At 45.6% G+C, this 20,549-nt stretch overlaps 2 protein-coding genes across 2 annotated transcripts in view; one reads left to right on the top strand and one right to left on the bottom strand.

Moving 5' to 3' along the window:
• Positions 1–391, bottom strand: part of OGFOD1 (2-oxoglutarate and iron dependent oxygenase domain containing 1) — a 29,153-nt gene extending 28,762 nt beyond the window's left edge. Inside the window, exon 1 of the mRNA XM_040329152.1 lies at positions 193–391. Within this exon, the coding sequence (XP_040185086.1) occupies positions 193–346 (154 nt within the window). The 5' untranslated portion in view covers positions 347–391. The remainder of the gene's footprint in view (positions 1–192) is intronic.
• Positions 392–435: 44 nt separating this feature from the next.
• Positions 436–17,920, top strand: NUDT21 (nudix hydrolase 21). The gene is made up of 7 exons (XM_040329154.1): positions 436–660; positions 4,559–4,759; positions 7,165–7,228; positions 10,804–10,893; positions 10,985–11,060; positions 12,397–12,511; positions 17,647–17,920. The coding sequence occupies exons 1-7, from the start codon at positions 545–547 to the stop codon at positions 17,666–17,668; spliced, it is 684 nt and encodes a 227-aa protein (XP_040185088.1). The 5' UTR covers positions 436–544; the 3' UTR covers positions 17,669–17,920.
• The last annotated feature ends 2,629 nt before the right edge of the window (positions 17,921–20,549 follow it).

Consider the following 20,549-nt stretch of genomic DNA (forward strand, 5'->3'; position numbering starts at 1 on the left):
TGACTCCACCCCCCCCCCTCACAGGCTCTGCTCCCTCTCTAGAGTTAACCCCAAAAAAGTAATCTCTGACTCCCCCATATGCTCTGCTCTTCCTTCAGAGTCCACAATTCAAGGGTTCTGTTCACCCCACCATACTTCTCCCATCCAGGGGCTCTGCTCCTTCCCCTCAGTTCTCCCCCACATGTCACTCACCACACTGCGCAGTCTCCTGGCTCTCCCAGACTCTCCTCACCTCCTCTCGGTCAGTCTTCTCCAGTAATGACACTGACAGCTCAGCCCTCACCGGCCCCCTCGCCTTCTTCCCCCCATTGCTCCCTTCTCCTCTCTGCCTCCTCTTCCCACTCATGCCTTCACTTTCCCACTTCCACACACTACACTTCCCAGAACCCCCCTCTCTGCGGCGCACTCTGATGATGCTCCTCTCCCCGCTGCCGGAAGTGACGTCCTGCTCCTTCCTCCTCACCATTGTCGGATCTGTGAGCGCTCGAAACTCAGAGAAGAGGCGGCACCGGGGCCCAGGCAGCAGCTCTCCTCCCCGACCAGCATGTCGGTGATCCCGCCGAACCGCTCGTCTACAGGCTGGCCCAGAGGGGTGAACCAGTTCGGGAACAAGTACCTGCCTCAGACCAAGCCACTCACCCTGGAGCGGACCATCAACCTGTGAGCCTGGGGGGGGAGGGGACAGTCCGGCGTGTTATTATTGCTGTGTACTCTATGGGGGAGATTTACTAAAACTGGAGAGTGCAAAATCTGCTGCAGCTGTGCATGGTAGCCAATCAGCGCCTAGCTTCAGCTTGTTCAATTGAGAATACAATCTGGAAGCTGATTGGTTTCTATGCAGAGCTGCACCAGATTTTGCACTCTCCAGTTTTAGTAAATCAACCCCTTGTGTTGTGATTATAGAGGGGAGGAGTCAGTGTATGGGTGACCTTTGTATTATTGGATGGAGTGGGAAGGGTTACATCCTCTGGCAGATCATGTTTTTGCAGTCTGTGAACATTCCCCCTCACTTCCTGTCCTGGAGACACAACAGGAAGTCAGAGGAAATCTCCCAAAGAGAGAGGAATTCCCCTCTTAGTGCTCATTCACGTGGGCAGAAACCACGCTGCATGTCGGTGTGTACAGCAGATCTCTTCGTACACATCTAAGCATCGCTATAGTAATCAGTGAGCCCCTATATACAGCAGTGTCTATGCATGGGAAAGATCTATATGCCCATGTGAATGAGCTCAGGCTCACCATAAACCATGCAATCTGACGGTGAGCTTTAGACAGTTGTCCCTAGAACAGGCGACCCCATTGGACATTTTCCTCTCCATCACCATCACAAAAGGAGGAGTAAATATCCCCACTGGGGACACACACCACAATAGAAAACAGACAGAGGTCTGACTTCCCCCTACTCTGTCCAAGCAAAAGTTGGCTAGAGATATATTTTGTCTGGTTTTTAGTTGTCTGTGACCCCATTAGGACAATTTTCCTTCTCGTCTCTGTGACACCCCATAAGGTGTGGTCATCTCCGGAATACAGGGAAAGGGGAGGTGTAGTCACCTGAAGGCCTCACAACAAATGGGAGGTGTGGCTATCCCCTGGACACACAGGAAATGGGAGGTGTGGTCATCCCCCTGACACAGGAAATGGGAGGTGTGGTCATCCCCCTGACACAGGAAATGGGAGGTGTGGTCATCCCCCTGACACAGGAAATGGGAGGTGTGGTCATCCCCCTGACACAGGAAATGGGAGGTGTGGTCATCCCCCTGACACAGGAAATGGGAGGTGTGGTCATTCCCCTGACACAGGAAATGGGAGGTGTGGTCATTCCCCTGACACAGGAAATGGGAGGTGTGGTCATTCCCCTGACACAGGAAATGGGAGGTGTGGTCCTCCCCCCTGACACACAGAAAATAGGAGGTGTGGGTGTTCCAGGATATTGGAGGTGCCATCATCCTAAGGACGCACAGGAAATGGGAGATGTGGTCACCCCCCTGACACCGGAAATCAGCAGCCATGTCATCCCCAGGACATACATAAAATTGGAGATGTGGGTAATCCTGGACATACAGAAAATGGGAGGTGTGAGTGTTCCTGGACATACAGGATATTAGAGGTGTCGTCATCCCAAGGACACACATGAAATGGGAGGTGTAGTCACCCCCCTGACACCGGAAATTGGAAGCCATATATATCATTCCCAGCACATACAGGAAATGGGAGGTGTGGTCACCCCCCCTGACACTGGAAGTGGGAAGCCATGTCATCCCCGGCACATGAAGTGGGAGGTATTGACATCCCTAGGCCACACAGGAAGTGGGAGGTATTGACATCCCTAGGCCACACAGGAAGTGGGAGGTATTGACATCCCTAGGCCACACAGGAAGTGGGAGGTATTGACATCCCTAGGCCACACAGGAAGTGGGAGTTATTAACATCCCTAGGCCACACAGGAAGTGGGAGGGGTGGTCTTTCCCGGGATAGGAAGGCACAGATAGCAATAAAAATATTAAACTTTCTAAACTGTCCGCTCTAGTAAAAAGTTGTCCTTGCAGTGTCGATTCTTCTGCATTGCAGGGATTAACTGCCTGTTTTCTTGGGGGATGATGAAGTAAGTGATGTACTTACCCTATTTCTTGCCGCCCCCCCCCCCCCCCCCCCCCGGCACTTCCCTCACTGTTTGATGCTCCAGGGATGTGTTTTCACCCTATTCCAATCCCCCCTAGAAAAATGTGCATTTAAAGAGTTAGTTCACCATTTAGATAACTTTTTTAAATGCCCTACCTTCTTTTTCACAGCAGAGCGGATTGCGCATGCATAGTACTAGGTAGGGAATGAAGCCGAGTGCTGGATCATGGGGTGCAGGGGCTGTGCATTGTAAGCAGGACCACTGGTAAAATCAGCTTGCAAAGTAAGCATTAGTTTACAAAACAAAGGCCTGCATATTAATGTGCTGGGAAGCTAATGCACAGGGTTATTTTTGCAAGTGTCATTAAAGGTGAACTTATTCTCGAGTTGCAGAGGGGCTCCAACAGCAGTTTTTTCTCGAGCCCAGACTTCAGGAAGAACTAGAACTACATTCTAAAAATCTAAATTGACTCATCCAAGGTGCCAATTGTGCGTAACATTTGACAATGTAGTGTATTTAAAAAAAACAAAACTGCTTTTTATTCTGTTTGTGCTGGCTTGTGGCTCCACCCCAGGCTGAAGCCCAATTTGTGGGCATTCCTGTAGGTGAGCTACAGCCAGAGCAGTAGTCATTGTCCCCTCTCTTGCAGCGTTTCAGCTTATCCACTAACTGTGCACAGTTGTTTGTATACTTTCCCCAGGCCAGGTCCAGACGTGCCAGGGAGGAATTTATACAGTCTGTGATGCCAGGGCTGTGACCAGCCGCTGACTGTGGGAAGTTCCCTGAGTCCAGGTGGCTGAGGCTGCCAAGGAGGAGGTTATATAACCTCTCCGACCAGTCAGTGCAGCCTGTGTTTACCAGCAGCCGGCTGATCGCACAGTTCTGCCAGTTCTGAGTGCATGTGTGTGCACTTTGATCTGACTTCTCCGCTCCTGCTGTGCTGAATGGCGCTCATCTCCAGTATGTGCCTGCTGTCAGAGACGAGTGCTGTCATTCAGACCACATTAAAGGTGTTGTAAAGGTACTATTTTTTTTTTTTTTTTCTAAATGGCTTCCTTTACCTTAGTGCAGTCCCCCTTCACTTACCTCATCCTTCCATTTTGCTTTTAAATGTCCTTATTTCTTCTGAGAAATCCTCACTTCCTGTTCTTCTGTCTGTAACTCCACACAGTAATGCAAGGCTTTCTCCCTGGTGTGGAGTGTCGTGCTCGCCCCCTCCCTTGGACTACGGGAGAGTCGGAACGCCCACTAACACACAGCTCCTTTCTCTATCTGCAATGTAGAGAGCGTCCTGACTCTCCTGTAGTCCAAGGGAGGGGGCGAGCACGACACTGCACACCAGGGAAAAAGCCTCACATTACTGTGTGGAGTTACAGACAGAAGAACAGGAAGTGAGGATTTCTCAGAAGAAATAAGGACATTTAAAAGCAAAATGGAAGGATGAGGTAAGTGAAGGAGGATTGCACTAAGGTAAAGGAAGCTATTTAGGGGAAAAAATAATGTACCTTTACAACCCCTTTTAAGTATTCTCCCTTTGAGCAGTGTGGTCAGACAGTAGTGGGGGGGGGGGGGTGAGGGGGTTGCCATCCAACCAAGTGACTATAGCATTGATTTCTCAGGCTTTTAGAATGTAGCAATTCTTTTTTCACCTATTATCATTATCATTGTTTTTTTCTTCTTTGGTATGGGGCTGGGTGTCAAGCCCAGCCAACAGTGAAGCTGTTACATTGCTCTCGATTATTTTTAGACATTTTAGGAAGTTGTGACATCACTTTGACTCTTATGGTTTATGTACAATAAGAATATCGTATTGTATTTCAAGATTCTGATAAAATCTTAAAGAAACTTGGTGCATCATTGCCCAGATTCACAAACATACAGTGAGGAGAATGTCTGTCTGTGTGTTATCTGACTTTATTCTACTTTTTGTATTTTCAGATATCCTCTTACAAATTACACATTTGGTACAAAGGAGCCTTTATATGAGAAGGACAGCTCTGTGGCGGCCCGCTTCCAGCGGATGCGGGAAGAGTTTGATAAGATTGGAATGAGACGCACTGTGGAAGGGGTTCTGATCGTTCATGAACATCGGCTACCCCATGTCCTCCTACTGCAACTGGGAACCACGTTTTTTAAGCTGTGAGTTGGGCATTTGTTTTATATTGTAGCGAAATCCCGCTGCTTGCAGATAACGTCCAGCTATAGTACTCGGCCTGCGCTGTGGTTAATGAGGTGCACGCCCTGCCCCTGCTGCAGATATAATATTGGATGAATTATTATTATACAGGATTTATATAGTGCCAACTAGGGGTGCAACGGATCAAAAAACTCACGGTTCGGATCGTTCCTCGGATCAGGAGTCACGGATCGGATCATTTTTCGGATCTGCAAAAAAATAATAATAATAATCTTCCCCACTGTAATATACACATCTCCCCCCCAACTATAGTACCCCCTCGGTGCAGACCCCCCCCCCTCCTCTCAGTACAAGAGACCCCCCCCCTCCTCTCAGTACAAGAGACCCCCCCCTCCTCTCAGGTCAAGAGACCCCCCCCCCTCCTCTCAGGTCAAGAGACCCCCCCCCCTCCTCTCAGGTCAAGAGACCCCCCCCCCCCCCCCCTCGGGCAGTACAGACACTCCTAGCGTGTGTCCCACGAGTGCCGGCTCCTCCTCTGTGGGTGTAAACAGAGGAGGGCCGCTGCCGGGTGTACCAAGATGGCCGCGGCTCCGGGGCTAGGCCGAAGCCGCGGCCTTTCCTAATGTTATTCCTGCGGCTCCGGAGCTAGGCTGAAGCCGCGGCCTTTCCTAGCGTTATGGCCGCGGCTCCGGAGGTAGGCCGAAGCCGGGGCATAACGTTAGGAAAGGCCGCGGTTTCGGCTTGGCTCCGGAGCCGCGGCCATAACATTAGGAAAGGCCGCGGCTTTGGGCCTAGCTCCGGAGACGCGGCAATCTGCGGATCACAGTGTGTTCCGATCCGAAGGGGGTGACCCGTTCGGATCACGGATCAACTGTGATCCGTTGCACCCCTAGCGCCAACAGTTTACGCAGCGCTTTACAATATAAATGGGAGACAATACCGTTACAAGAGGATTAAGAGGGTCCTGCTCAGATGAACTTACAATCTAATAGAATGATTAGATGGCTGCACTCTCACTCAATGCAAAAACGGCTTTATTGATGTATACAAAAGTCCATAAAAACAACCCAACACTGACAGGCAGGGGTTGACGCGTTTCACGTGAAGTAGATGCTTTATCAAAACCAATAGTGTGGATGTACTGCATTGAGTGAAAATGCAGCCATCAGATCATTCGTCCGATATTGTTTTACATTGGGCTTTCCTCAGTGACTTTGTAAAGTTAGTGCAGCATTACTTATTAGTCACAGTAGTTTGGAACTGTAGAAGTACCAAGTCAATGAGCTAAAAAGCGAAAGAATGTTTGCACCCACTCTTTTTAGTCTGGGTTTATATTGTTGCTCTGCATTCCTATTGGCACCCCAACGCACTTGCATTGCACTGCAACCCACAGCATCAAACGTCCATGTGCTATGGTGCACTGCATCACAAAAAAATGGTGCATGCAACTGGTTCGGTGCATTAGATTGCCTATGCAAATGAATAGGCTGCTGTAATGCAGCACACATTAAAGTGGATGTAAACCCTCCATACACCCAGTGAAGTGAACAGCCTCAGATGATACACAGAGATGAACCAAATCTCCCTACATAGGTTTTACATCCATATCTGCTGTCTTCACGTTTTATATACTGTTTAGAAAGTTCAGATTGTGTTAGAAAATGTTCTCTTCCCGTTTTAAAGCGGAGGTTCACCCTAAAAAACATCTATATACCATTACATCCAGCATACTTCCGACATCTACAGTATGCTGTTTTTTTGTTTTTTTTGCCGTACATACCATTTTATTGTTATATTTTTTACCATAATAAATATCCCCCAAAAATATATAAAAAAAACAATTTTTTTTCCTCAGTTTAGGTTTAGTTTTATGGCATTTTCTATTAATCTATTTTCTTTTTACTAGTAATGGCGGCGATCAGTGTTTTTTTTTTGGTACTGCGACACTTTTGACACATTTTTGGGACCATTGGCATTTTTATAGCGATCGGTGCTATAAAAATGCACTGGATTACTATAAAAATGCCACTGGCAGGGAAGGGGTTAACACTTGGGGGCTGGTAAGGGGTTAAGTATGTTCCCTGGGTGTGTTCTAACTGTAGGGGGAGGGGGTGGCCTCACTAGGGGAAATGACTGATCGCTGTTCATACATTATATTGCATTTCTCCCCTGACAGGACCGGGAGCTGTGTGTTTACACACACAGCTTCCGCTCTGTAACGAGCGGTCGCGAGTGCCCGGCGGTGATAGCGACCGACAGGCACGCGCGCGGGAGTCAGGAAGTGGCCGCTTCGCGAGGCGACGTAGAGCTACAGGCTCTCGCGGGTCGGCAACTAGTTAATATGGCCACAGGTTTGCCTTATCACTAATTTTACATTTTCAGCATATTCCTTTTACTTTTTTTGCAGGCCGGGAGGTGAACTGAATCCAGGGGAAGATGAAGTGGAAGGGCTGAAACGACTCATGACAGAAGTATGTCATCATTTTAAAGCGCTTGTTCAGTGTTCCCAGCAGACTTAGACTGGAAATGTATACAAAGGTCAAAGCCTAGCTGCCCAAAATATAAATATATATTGTATATTTTTTTTTTTCCTTTAAAAATAACAAACATATTATGCTTGCCTGCTCTGTGCAATGATATAGCACAGAGCAGCTCTCACCTCCTCTTCTGGGCTCCCTTGCCCGCACTCTTTTCTCCTTTTCTTGATGCACCACTATAGAAAGCCGCTATCTATGGGGGGGGGGCACCTACACTCCTATGCCGGGCAGTGTGTTTGACACACACACACAGCTTGGCTCCACCCCCTGCTACCTCCTTTACAGCATTTGATTGAAAGCAGTAGGAGCCAATGTCTCTGAGCCTCTTAAAGCGGAGCTCCACCCTATTTAAAGACATTGGCTTAATCAAAAAACAGACAAGAATGCAGAACGGAACGGAACTTTTTTTTTTTTCTGTGGCAGTACCTTTGTTAGCAGCAGCTGTCACTCGGATTCCTGTCTCTTCTTTTGCGGGTTTTCTTCGGGCAGAGCGTCATATCCTGCAGAGGTTTCCTCGGAGTTATCGCGGGATTTCCATAAAGCGCAACGCTGGCTCGTCACATCAGGCTCCCCGTCACAGATTGATCCGGAAGTGATGTTCCGTCGCCGCCATCTTGCTGCTCCCCACACTCATGCACAGTAATGATAGAGTGAGAAGGGTCAAGCGGTGTAGCAAGATGGCGACGACGGGACGTCACTTCCAGAGCAATCTGATAGGAGAGCCGAATGTGACGCCCGTTTAGATGGAAACCCGGAAGTCGACGTGCTTGTGGGCTTCACATTGCCCAAAAGCAAAATGGAAACGGCGCTGCAATAATAATATAACTTATCATTTGGATGAAAAGAGGTCCTGGACTGCCACACTTAATAACTTATCATTTCAAACGAAATCGGATAGTGGATGACTTTGAACAACAGAAGCGTGAGTCCTCTGTTTATACGCAATAAATAATTTAATGTCCCCCCCCCCCCCCCAAAAAAAAAAAACAACGAATGGCCGCGGGAGATCCTCTTTAAGCCTCGTACACACAATCAGATTTTCCAACGAGAATTGTGTTTTGACAGACTGTTGGCTGAAAATCTAACAGTTTGTCTCCATCGGAAAATGTTGGATGGCAGGCTTTAAAATTTTCCGTGGGCAACAGTCTGTTGTCAGATTTTCCGATCGTGTGTACAAAAGTCCAAAGTACAAACACGCATGCTTGGAATCAATACTCGCCAAACACGACATTAGCAGAAGGTGCCCAAAGGGTGGCGCTCAAGAGCTGAAAACCCACATAGTACTTTAGTACGTTCGTGTTTGTTGGTTGACAATTGTGTGCCGTTTGTATTCAAGACAAAATCCAGGCACATGCCCTTCAGACAAAAGTCAGATGCTTTACGGAAAATCTGATCGTGTGTACGAAGCTTTAGAGGTGAGAGGGAGAACCAGTGTTGCTGCAGACGGGCACAGTACTATATTGATCAGGACTCGGGTAAGTATTTGGGGAGGGGGGGGGGCTAGTTCAAGGTGTTTTTTTTTTTAATTATTTTTATTTTTTTACCTCTATCTACACCACTTTCAGCTTCCTTAGTTTTATTTGTAAACTATTTCATGACTGTTCACTTGATTATTTCACTGGATCTTCATTTAAATTACTAATATCTTTAGAATACAAAACTAGAAATCCATGGATTGCTTATTCTAATAAGTCACCATGAGAGGTGGATGTTGGTTCTCTGTCAAGTGAGGATTGGAATAAACCATGATGGTGAAACTTCAAGCAAACACCAATTGCACAGTTCAATAGCAGATTTTGTTTATGATTAGCTACCAAAAGATTTATAATTTTGGCAAGCCAATTTTGTGATAAATACGACAGCTGCTGATCATGAAATTACTGCTACTTCTGGGTCAGTGGTAACCGCCTCATAGCACAGCTACCTGTTCATTGGACAGAGCTGATGATGCTGATTCATTGTCCAGTGACCAGACCAAAGGCAGAAAGGTGACACAGGAAACTGTATGTATTTAGCTGTTTTCTCCGAGTTCCGCCTTCATATTACATGGCTGTCCATCCCTTAAAACAGACCAAATGGTTACTTTTAAAGAGGTTGCAAAGGTACAATTTTTAATTTTTATTTTTTTTTCCTTAAAGCGGGAGTTCACCCATTTCTAAAATTTTTTTTTTTCTTCCCCTAGATTCCTGCTCGTTCGGTCTAGGGGAATCGGCTATTTGTATTAAAATAGGTGCAGTACTTACCCGTTTTCGAGCTGCATCTTCTTCCGTCGCTTCCGGGTATGGGTCTTCGGGAGCGGGCGTTCCTTCTTGATTGACATTCTTCCGAGAGGCTTCCGACGGTCGCATCCATCGCGTCACTCGTAGCCGAAAGAAGCCGAACGTCGGTGCGGCTCTATACTGCGCCTGCGCACCGACGTTCGGCTTCTTTCGGAAAATCGTGACGCGATGGATGCGACCGTCGGAAGCCTCTCGGAAACCTGTCAATCAAGAAGGAACGCCCATTCCCGAAGCCCATACCCGGAAGCGACGGAGAGGATGCGTCTCGTAAACGGGTAAGTACTGCACATATTTTAAAATAAATAGCCGATTCCCCTAGTAATAACGAGCAGGAATCTAAGGGGGAAAAGTGCCCTCTAAGGGTGAACCCCCGCTTTAATAGCTTCCTTTACCTTAGTGCAGTCCTCCTTCACATACCTCATCCTTCCATTTTGCTTTTAAATGTCCTTATTTCTTCTGAGAAATCCTCACTTCCTGTTCTTCTGTCTGTAACTCCACACAGTAATGCGAGGCTTTCTCCCTGGTGTGGAGTGTTGTGCTCGTGCCCTCCCTTGGGCTACAGGAGAGTCAGGACGCTCTCTACGTTGCAGATAAAGGAGTTGTGTGTTAGTGGGCGTCCTGACTCTCTTGTAGTCCAAGGGAGGGGGCGAGCACAACACTCCACACCAGGGAGAAAGCCTTGCATTACTGTGTGGAGTTACAGACAGAAGAACAGGAAGTGAGGATTTCTCAGAAGAAATAAGGACATTTAAAAGCAAAATGGAAGGATGAGGTAAGTGAAGGAGGACTGCACTGAGGTAAAGGAAGCTATTTAGGGAAAAAAACAATTGTACCTTTTACAACCCCTTTAAGTAATTTAGTGCACAGTCCCGTGGTTTGCTTTACAACATAGCCAGCATACCCTAGCATGTAAATTGTGAAGATAAGTGATTCCCAGTACCGTGCAGTCACAGGCTAGTCTGTCCAGATGCATCTTTGGAGATTGATTTCATTTGGCTTTTCCCCCTTGTCTGTCTAGTTAACAGCATTTATGGGGGGAAAAAAAGAAGATAAATGTAGCAGCCTGCATGTTTTTCTCAGTTTTCTTGATTATAATAGATTATACATCTGTCATAGAAACGTGAATCACAGATTATGGGATCTAGTTTTAAGGGGGGATAACTGTGTGCTGTTCAAAATGCTTTTATAATATACAATTTGTTCTATATTATTTTTTTTTTCTCCTTGTAGATTCTTGGCAGGCAGGACGGGGTGCAGCAGGACTGGGTAATAGATGACTGCATTGGCAATTGGTGGAGGCCAAACTTTGAACCCCCACAGGTTAGTAGTGCAAACATTTCCAACCAATATGTGTTTTAGTTCATTACCTCCCAAAAAAATAAAGAAATTGACTGTTTCCTTCTTTTTTCAGTATCCATATATTCCTGCACACATCACAAAACCCAAAGAACACAAGAAGTTGTTTCTGGTACAGCTGCAGGAGAAAGGTAAAGGAAAACTGTCAATGACTTGCTAGAATCCTTAAAGCAGAGTTCCACCCAAAAATGGAACTTCCGCTTTTCGGAACACAGGTATTTTGCTCCCACTTCCGGGCATAGATAACTGCAGTATCCGCGGATATCTATGCCACAGCCGACGCCTCCTTCGTCCCCCATGCTGTCTTCTGGGAGACAGAGGTGCCAGAAGACAGCAGGGACCATTCAGATCACGCAGCGCGACTCGTGCATGTGCAGTAGGGAACCAGGAAGTGAAGCCGCAAGTCCTCTCTTCCTGATTCCCTTACCGAATATGGCGGTGGCAGCACCCGGGAGCTGAGGGACAAATCGGCTTCGGGTGCCGACATCGTGGGCGCCCTGGACAGGTAAGTGTCCATATTTTAAAATTATTTATTTTTTTAAAGTCCGCAGCTACAAATACTGCAGCTGCTGACTTTAAAAAAAAAAATTATAATTTCGACGGAACTCCGCTTTAAGATCTATGACTAGGTAGCTGGGTCTACCAGGCTCATTTCAATAAATAAGTCAGCATCTTCTCGGCTATTAAAAATGTCTAGTTGTAAAATACTCCACCAAATGTTAGTTCAGTTAATTTGCACGTATAATATATTAACCACAACTCCTGTTCTGAACATTGTGTCGCACACTATATACATAGATGTCCCCAGAAGGCTATAAAATCTTTACCTGTTTTGAAGAAACCACTGTACAAGTGCACTTGGAAGTGCAGTCGCTGTAGATCTGAGGAAGATCTGAATCTAGGGGAAGCTCTGCTGATTTTATCCAATCATGTGCAAGCAAAAGTGCTGTTTTTTATTTTCCTTGCATTTCCCCCTCAAATCGACAGAGACTGCAATTCCAAGTGCACTTGTGGTGCAAATGGATTTGCCTTTAGTAAATATATGCCAGTGTCTCCTACCCCTTTATTTTCACCTTGTCTGCACTCCCTTGCAGCTTCTTACTTTACTGCAGCTAGCGCTAAAATCTGTGGTGTTGGTAACCTGGGGGAGTGCTGTCACTTCTTCAATCACATGACTGTGCTCTGACCTAGCGATTGGCTGCTAGGCCCAGGGATTTTTTCACCAGAGAACAAGACACATGATGCCCCATACCTGAAAGTGCTGGGTACTAGTGATAGGAAGGCATCACACAGCAGCCAAGTTGAGTATAAGGGTGTCAGGGGAAGGGGGGACAGCTTTGCTGAGACTCTGTGACTTTTCCCTACATGGGTAAGGTGACAATGTCTATTTTAATGTAGAGCTACATCCAATTCCTAAAATTAAACAAGTTAATGTAAATTCATATATATTTTGTATTGTATTTTTAGCACTGTTTGCAGTCCCGAAAAACTACAAACTTGTTGCCGCCCCTTTATTTGAATTGTATGACAATGCACCAGGCTATGGCCCCATCATTTCCAGCCTTCCACAGCTTCTCAGTAGGTAAGTAAAGCATAGCTCATTGCATTATATGCAGATTTTTTTTTTAATATTGTTGTAGATTTATTTAGCTTTACCTTCCTAGAAACCATAGGGTACTTAAAGCGGAGGTTCACCCTAATAACATGTATATCTGACCAACTTCCTTGCATTCGTAACAAGTATAGTTCACAATTTATTTTTTATTTTTTTATGCTGTACGTACCTTGTAATCCATCTTTTCAATCTACTTCTCCCCGCGGGAGTAGGCGTTTCTATGCCTAGGGGGATTGTCATCTGGGAGGTCGCCCAGATGACTGACGTCTGTTCCCCCCGGCGGTTAAGGCCCCGCCCCCCCGTATTGCGTATGCGCGCACGAGTTACGGGGTTTCCGAAAGAAGCCGAACATGGAGAGCGCAGGCGCCGTATAGAGCCAACTCGCATATTCGGCTTCTTTCAGAAACTCTGCAACTCGTGCGCGCCTACGCAATACGGGGGCGGGGCCTTAACCGCCAGGGAGAACAGACGTCAGTCATCTGGGCGACCTCCCAGATGACAATCCCCCTAGGCATAGAAACGCCTACTCCCGCGGGGAGAGGTAGATTGAAAAGATGGATTACAAGGTACGTAAAGCATAAAAAAAAAATAAAAAAAAATTGCGGACTATACTTGTTACGAATGTAAAGAAGTTGGTCAGATATACATGTTATTAGGGTGAACCTCCGCTTTAATAATCCAGAAGAAGGTTGTTAATCATGAATCACAAACAAGCTTAGGTGTACATCGGAGCAGATTGTCATTAGACCAAATTTTATATTATTCCTCCATAAATCTAGTAGGGTTCAATTTGTAAATACTATTGGGGACCTTCTGGACAATCGTTATTTTACTGTATTGCTAAGTTAGATGCGGGTGAAAATTTGTGGAATTAAACACTTAAAGGGAATCTTAACTTTCTGTTATCGTGGACCATGTGTAATCCTTATGCTGCTAGCATTAGTAAATGGATAGGAAAGTATATTGTATTTTCTTGTTTTAAACTTGTACATTCTCCTGCACACAGCCACACTGTTTCTAGCCATTTGTTACTATGAACTCTGATCTTGTGCCCTCCTAGTGCCTAGACATATGTAGGTAGATTCAGTAAGAGTTAGGCCGGCTTATCAGTAGATAAGTCGACCTAACTCAGAATCGACGCCGACTTATGTTTAAGCGTATGCTCAAACAGAGATACGCTTAAACATATCTAAGATAAGACGGCTTGCGCCGTCCTATCTTAGGGTGCAATATTTCGGATGGCCGCTAGGTGGCGCTTCCATTGCGGTCGGCGTAGAATATGTAAATGAGTTGATACGCCGATTCACGAACGTACGCCCGGCCGCCGCAGTAGTTTTACGCCGTTTCCGTAAGGCATTAGCAGGCCTAAAGTTATTCCATCTATTAGGTGGAATAACAATGTTAAAGTATGGCCGCCGTTCCCGCCGCGAGATTCGAATATTTTACGTTGTTTGCGTAAGTCGTCCGCGAATCGGGATTTACGTCGTTTACGTCCACGTCAAAATCAATAGGCCTGTGCGGCGTACTTAGCCGCAATGCACACTGGGAAATGTAGGCGCCCAGCGCATGCGCATTAAAAAAAACGTAAAAAAAACGTGAGGTCAAGCCTCATTACCATAAAACACGCCCCCCTCCAACACATTTGAATTTGGCGCCCTTACGCCCGCCCGCTTTAGGCTACGTCGCCGTATATTAGCAGGCAAGTACATTGAGAATCGTGTACTTGCCTAGCTAACTTACGGCGGCGTAGCCTAAACACGCTAAGCCGCCGCAAGATTGCACCGTCGTACCTGAATCTACCTAATGGTGTGAATGGATTGCAGGCACATTTTGTCTGCCTGCCCCAGGCTTCAGTGTTCATATGCATTGAGTACAGCATGTTTTCATTGTGAAAACAGTGGGTTATGTACACTATAAATACAGCCGCTGATGAGAATAATTGAGAATCTCGGAAGCAGTGATCTTACTCTTGCTCTTGCTCAGCAACCTGAACAAAACGGGGAAAGGCGGACTTTGTGAAAAGCCTTCCCTGTGTTTTGTCTCTTTTTTTTCTCACCCTAGTGATGAGAGCTCTACAAAGAAATTGGTTTCTGGAGGCAGCTGAGGCTCTCATGCAGTCTGTTCTCAATGTTGCTTTAGGAAACCCATGTCTTCTCATGCCGCGTACACACGATCGTTTTTTGGGTTGTAAAAAACAAAGTTTTTTAGGCTCTAGAAAAACGTTTTTTTTTTTAACTTTGATCATTAAAACGGCCTTGCCTACACGCGATCGTGAAAAAAAAAAAATGCTCTAGCAAAGCGCGGTGATGTACAACACGTACTACGGCACTATAAAGGGGAATTTCCATGCGGATGACGCCGCCCTTTGGGCTGCTTTAGCTGATTTTGTGTTAGTAAAAGACGATTTGCGCTTTTCTGTCTGTTACAGCGTGATGAATGTGCTTACTGCATTGCGAACGCTAGTTTTACCAGAACGAGCGCTCCCGTCTCATAACTTGCTTCTTAGCATGCGCAGATTTTTCACGTCGTTAAAGCCCACACACCATTTTTTTTACAACCCGAAAAACGACAACGTTAAAAACGTTGTGAAAAAGGCATGTTCAAATTTATTTATTTTTTTTGCTGTTTTTCAGAACCCGAAAAATGCTCTGAAGCCCACACATGATAGTTTTCAATGACATTTAAAAAAACGGTCGCGTTTACGTGGCATTAGAGTTTAAAACTTGGCTGCCTTGAGAAACTGGATGATGCTGCTTTCTGACATTTCCAAGTGTGTCCCTCCTCACTAAGTGCTCTGGTTCCTTATGCTGACCCCTACATCACTACAGGGCATAGTAGGGGTTAGTGGGAGGGGGGGCGACACACTGTTCAAGAAGGCACAAATTTCAGATGACAGCACCCACAGCTCTTCAAAAGAGCAATATGTCAACACAATGCCCCCAGGACCTCTGTTTTATAGGATGGCACTGTTGTAAGGTTTTCGACCTGGCAGTGGGGTGACTTTAAGGTCTAGACCAGGGGTCTCCAAACTACGGCCCTCCAGTTGTTCAGGAACTACAATTCCCATCACGCCTAGTCATGTCTGTGAATGTCAGAGTTTAAAAATGCCTCATGGGAAGTGTAGTTCCTCAACAGCTGGAGGGCTGTAGTTTGGAGATCCCTGGTCTAGACTGATACATTTTCCTATAAACTGTAGGTGTGAAGGAAACCTTCTCTGTGTGCAAAGAACACTGGAGCCTAAACCTGGCCTCCCTGAGCCCTAACATCAATGGGTATTTTCGATATTTGCACAATTACCAGTTGACTGCTGCATTCAAAATTAGGAAGCTGTACTAAGGGCAAGTTTAGGCAAAGTTAGGCTGGCCATACACTGTGTAAAAAAAAAATTGTCTTGCAACCGCGGGTTGCAGGAAAGAAATATGCACAATTTCACCATCAACACAGACCGACAGGGGAATTCCTCCTGCTAAACAATTGTATTCTCCCGGTGGGGAAGCCCGGAGAAGACAGTAATTCTCACTAGCGGCTATAGTAGCTATTAGTGATATGAGCCATGAATAAGCACTAAGTCAGTGCGAAACGTCGGTTATCCTCCTGTTTCTGTTGCTGTGATCTGGTATGTTTTGCTGTTCGTTTAAATAAAGACAACCTGTTTGGTTTGGAGTGCGGCCACCCATCCTTCATTTTACGCCCATGCTTGCCTAGTGCACTGCCAGCACCCTTGGAATCCTACACCTGTGTATGACCCTATAGCAGACCCACCTTGAGCGGTGATTTTCCTTCTTCTATAGCTATTAGTGATACTCTTAAGCAAATCCGGCAGGCTGGTTGTACCAAAGTTGATCGACTGATCAACTTGGTACATTCAGCCTGCCCATTAACGGTTTGACTCTCCTGGTGAACCTGCTGAGTTTCAAACAGTGTGTATGACCAGCCATAGACGGTGGGTTTTCGTTTGTTTCATTTCCTTTTAATCTGCAGAGAACTTATCTATTGTGAGTGCAGCACTTGGCTTTATTGAACAGTTTTTAACGCAAGATAATCCGATTTCTTCTCTTAGGGTTGCCGCATGCGTCATCTTTACAGTCTCGTTTACATTTACCAAAACTACGTGGTGTGAGGGGGGGAAAAAAATGATTCAATCCAATTATTTAGGCTTTCATATTGCATTGTTGTTTTGTACAATCTCATAACAGCTTGAGGCTCCATGTACACTGGGCTTAAGGGGGTTGTAAATCCTCATGTTTTTTCACCTTGATGCATCCTATGCATTAAGGTGAAAAAACTTCTGGCAGTCACTGGCCCCCCCAGCACCCCCCGTTTTACTTACCTAACACGTGGAATTCACTCGGCGATGACACGATGTCCCTTTCTCCACGGGGTCCCTGCTCTTGATTGGATAGATTGATAGCAGCGCAGCCATTGGCTCCCTCTGCTGTCGATCAAATCCAATGATGCTGGGGGCGGGGCCAAGTCATACATTCCGCGGCTATGGGTGCCGAATGAATGACTCGGGAGAGCGCTTCTCCAGGGCATGGGTCTTCAAACTACAGCCCTCCAGTTGTTCAGGAACTACAATTCCCGTCATGTCAGTGTGTTACAATGCCTCATGGGATGTGTAGTTTTACAACAGCTGGAGGGCTGTAGTTTGATCCCTGTCCTAGAGGGTTATCTGATGTGGAGAGGAGCTGCGAGTGCCGCCGAGGGACCCCAGAAGTTGCGGATTGGGACCACTCTGTGCATAACGAGCTGCACAGTGGAGCCAAGTATGACATGTTTTTTTTTTTTTTTTTTTTTTAAATAAAGCTTTACAACAATAAAAAAAAAAAAAAAGACCTGTTCTCTTGGGAGCAAATAACGCTCATATACGTCCTAATGTGCATGGACACATAGGATAACATGGAGCTGCTTCTACAGGTAGAACACAAAAGAAGCGATGTAGAAGCAAGGTTTAAGCCAGTGTGCATGGAGCCTGTTATCCAAGAGATGCAGTTTATGGCCATAGATCAAAGGGTGATTTTTTTTTTTTTTTTTTTTTTTTTATATGACACATTTACATCAGCAGTAAACAAGAAGCTGAAATCTTTCTATTTCTTTGACAGGTTCAACTTTATTTACAACTGAGGAAGAATGAAGTCTGGGCGACAACATCTGGGTGAAGCGGTCTCTGTGAGCACAGCTTTATAATGTGGGAATCCGGGCAAAAAGGATTTTTTTCCTCTGAATCCACATAACGTTGTTGCTGTTGGGAGTAAATAGACTGTATGCAAAGTTATACAGCAACAATATTTGTTAGTGTTTTTATTTTTTATTTGCATTGTGTTTCAGTATGTGTTAACTGTTTTTCTTACACAATTAAAAATGATTCTTTTCCTCTGTCTGTCAGTTTATTATGTAATGCCTATATATAGATCCCTGCATCCTAGGACTGTTGTAGGCTAACTGAAATGGCAGCTCTACCTACAACCCAATCTAAGCATACTTCAGCCCTTTTTCAGTATGGAAATTCTAAGGAGTGAGACATCTGTCTCTGGCATGTGAACCACTGGTGTATGCTACCTGTAGTTCACCCACACATCAAACCCTTCCTCTAAAATCTGTCATGTGGTCCTCCCTTAAGGTGCTGGGGCAGAGATACCCCCCAAAATACCCCTACCACAGGGCACCGCACCAGCACATGGATCTGATTGACCTACAGGGACTGTGATCTAGATCAGGGAATTGCAATTAGCGGATCTCCTGCTGTTGCAGAACTACAAGTCCCATGAGGCATAGCAAGACTCTGACAGCCACAAGCATGACACCCAGAGGCATGATGGGAATTGTAGTTTTGCAACATCTGGAGGTCCGCTAATTGCATATCCCTGATCTAGATGGTGCTCCACCTTAAAACCACAAGTGGTGAAAGGAGAGCTTGTAAATGGGCCAGTAATTGCCCAAGTGGTCTGGCACATGAAGCTGTACATGTATGGGCTGCAGCGCCATGTCACACCAGGAGCAAAGCTACTATGAATCTGCAGTTGGTATACGGATCCTATGTGCCATCAGATGGTATATTCAGCTAAGTAATCGGTGATTACTGCTTGTCATAGGTCACTTATAAAGTCATATGTGTGTGCTGTAAGCTGCACTCTGGAATTGATGGATGAGCACAAATAAATGGCCACTACCCTCACCTGTAACTGGTCTTTGCAGCAACGAGCACATGGAAGGGCAACGCATGCAAAAACCAAAGAGATTCCCAGCACAACTTACCGACCAGCCTGCAACCAACCGAATTGGCCTGTCTAATGGATGAGCAGATGAATGCAGGATGCGTGTATGAAGAACACAGTTGCCAGATGAATGTGGATACTGTGCTCAGTTCAAGTCCAGTTATATAGACATGCTATAGAATATGCTAGTCAGTCATGCAAAAGAGGGAGATGCAAGCCACTTGGTGTTGATCAATTGCCATGTGAATGTGAGAAATGCCAACAGTAAATGCAAAGCCAGATGACTGATATTCTGCCTGCAATATGGTTTGCCATGACCCAACATCTGGTGCTGAGACTCTTACCCATGTTGGTGGTCCAGCCTGTGCGAAATAGTTGGTCCCGGACTGTATGGGTACCTCCACTGCACAGTGGATATGACCATGATCAGAAACATGGGAGTCGGGTTACTCACTGAACCGGCTTCCTTATGCAGTGTAAACATCCCAGCAGTTTGTCTTGATGTGTACAGAGAGATACTTCTGCTAGAAGAGGCTTTCTGCATGGCCATGCTCACTGTGGTGGCTCCGCTTCTCCCTCAGTTTCAGTGCCTTTCATCTCTAAGATCCTGTATATACAGCTCAGTGCGGTGCTGCAGGGGGATCTGTGCTATTTTAACTGGCAATTGTGCTGTCATGCAACCCTGTACATAAATTACATTTATATAATTTTTTTCACACAAATAAAGCTTTCTTTTGGTAGTTATCTCCCCTGAGTTTTTGGTTGTTTGCTATATAAATGGAAAAATACCAAATATAAAGTAAAAATAAATTCACATCTTTTTACGGTTAAAGGGTTTGTAAAGTTTTTTTTTTTTTTAATCTTAATAGCTTCCTTTACCTTAATGCAGTGCTGTTTTCATGTCCTCATTGTTCGTTTTTGCTCTCAAGTTGCTGTAATTCTTCTCTGATCTCCACACTTCCTGGTTGTCTGTTTCCTGATAACCACAGTACTGGGAGCTTTCTCTCTGTGGTCACTAATCAAGGAGGTGTGATTACTGTGTGTCTAAAACCCCACAGCACCAATCAATTTTGTTTTCTAAACCATCACTGCCCTGTATTGGCTCTGTACATCACAAAAGCAGGAAACAACATGCAAAGACGAAACTAGAAACTGTAGGTACATTATATGATAGATTTGTATCTATTTTTAATAATTTTTTAAAAGGAATCAGTTAAAGCGGTTGTAAACCCGCATCAACATTTTTTATTTTTTTTCTCCTGCAAGGCAAAAGTCATAATAAGCTAATATGCACCGCATATTAGCTCATTATGAAATACTTACCTTGGAACGAGGTGTGTAGAACTTACCTGGTCCACGCCGGGACGAGATATCAGCTTGACTCTTCGGCGTGTCTTCCGGGTATCGCCGCTCCAGCACTGTGATTGGCTGGAGCGGCGATGACGTGCGGGAGATTTAAATTTGGCAAGGTCCGGCGGCGGCCGGTCCTTTCGCCGTAGATCCCCCCTGCGCATGCGCCGCTACAATCAGCGGCGCATTGTGAGGGTAATTTATCTCCTAAACCGTGCAGGTTTAGGAGATTTTCTTTATACCTACAGGTAAGCCTTGTTATAGGCTTACCTGTAGGTAAAAGTAAAAAAAATATGTTTTCCTTTACAACTCCTTTAAGACAATTTGCATTTATTATTATTTTTGGACTTGGAGCCTTTAAGGCACTGGTCTCAAACTGGTGGTCCTCCAGCTGTTGCATAACTACAAGCCCCATAAGGCATTGCAAGGCTGACCGCTAC

Source organism: Rana temporaria, chromosome 11, assembly GCF_905171775.1.
Source record: "Rana temporaria chromosome 11, aRanTem1.1, whole genome shotgun sequence".
Taxonomy (NCBI): Eukaryota; Metazoa; Chordata; class Amphibia; order Anura; family Ranidae; genus Rana; species Rana temporaria.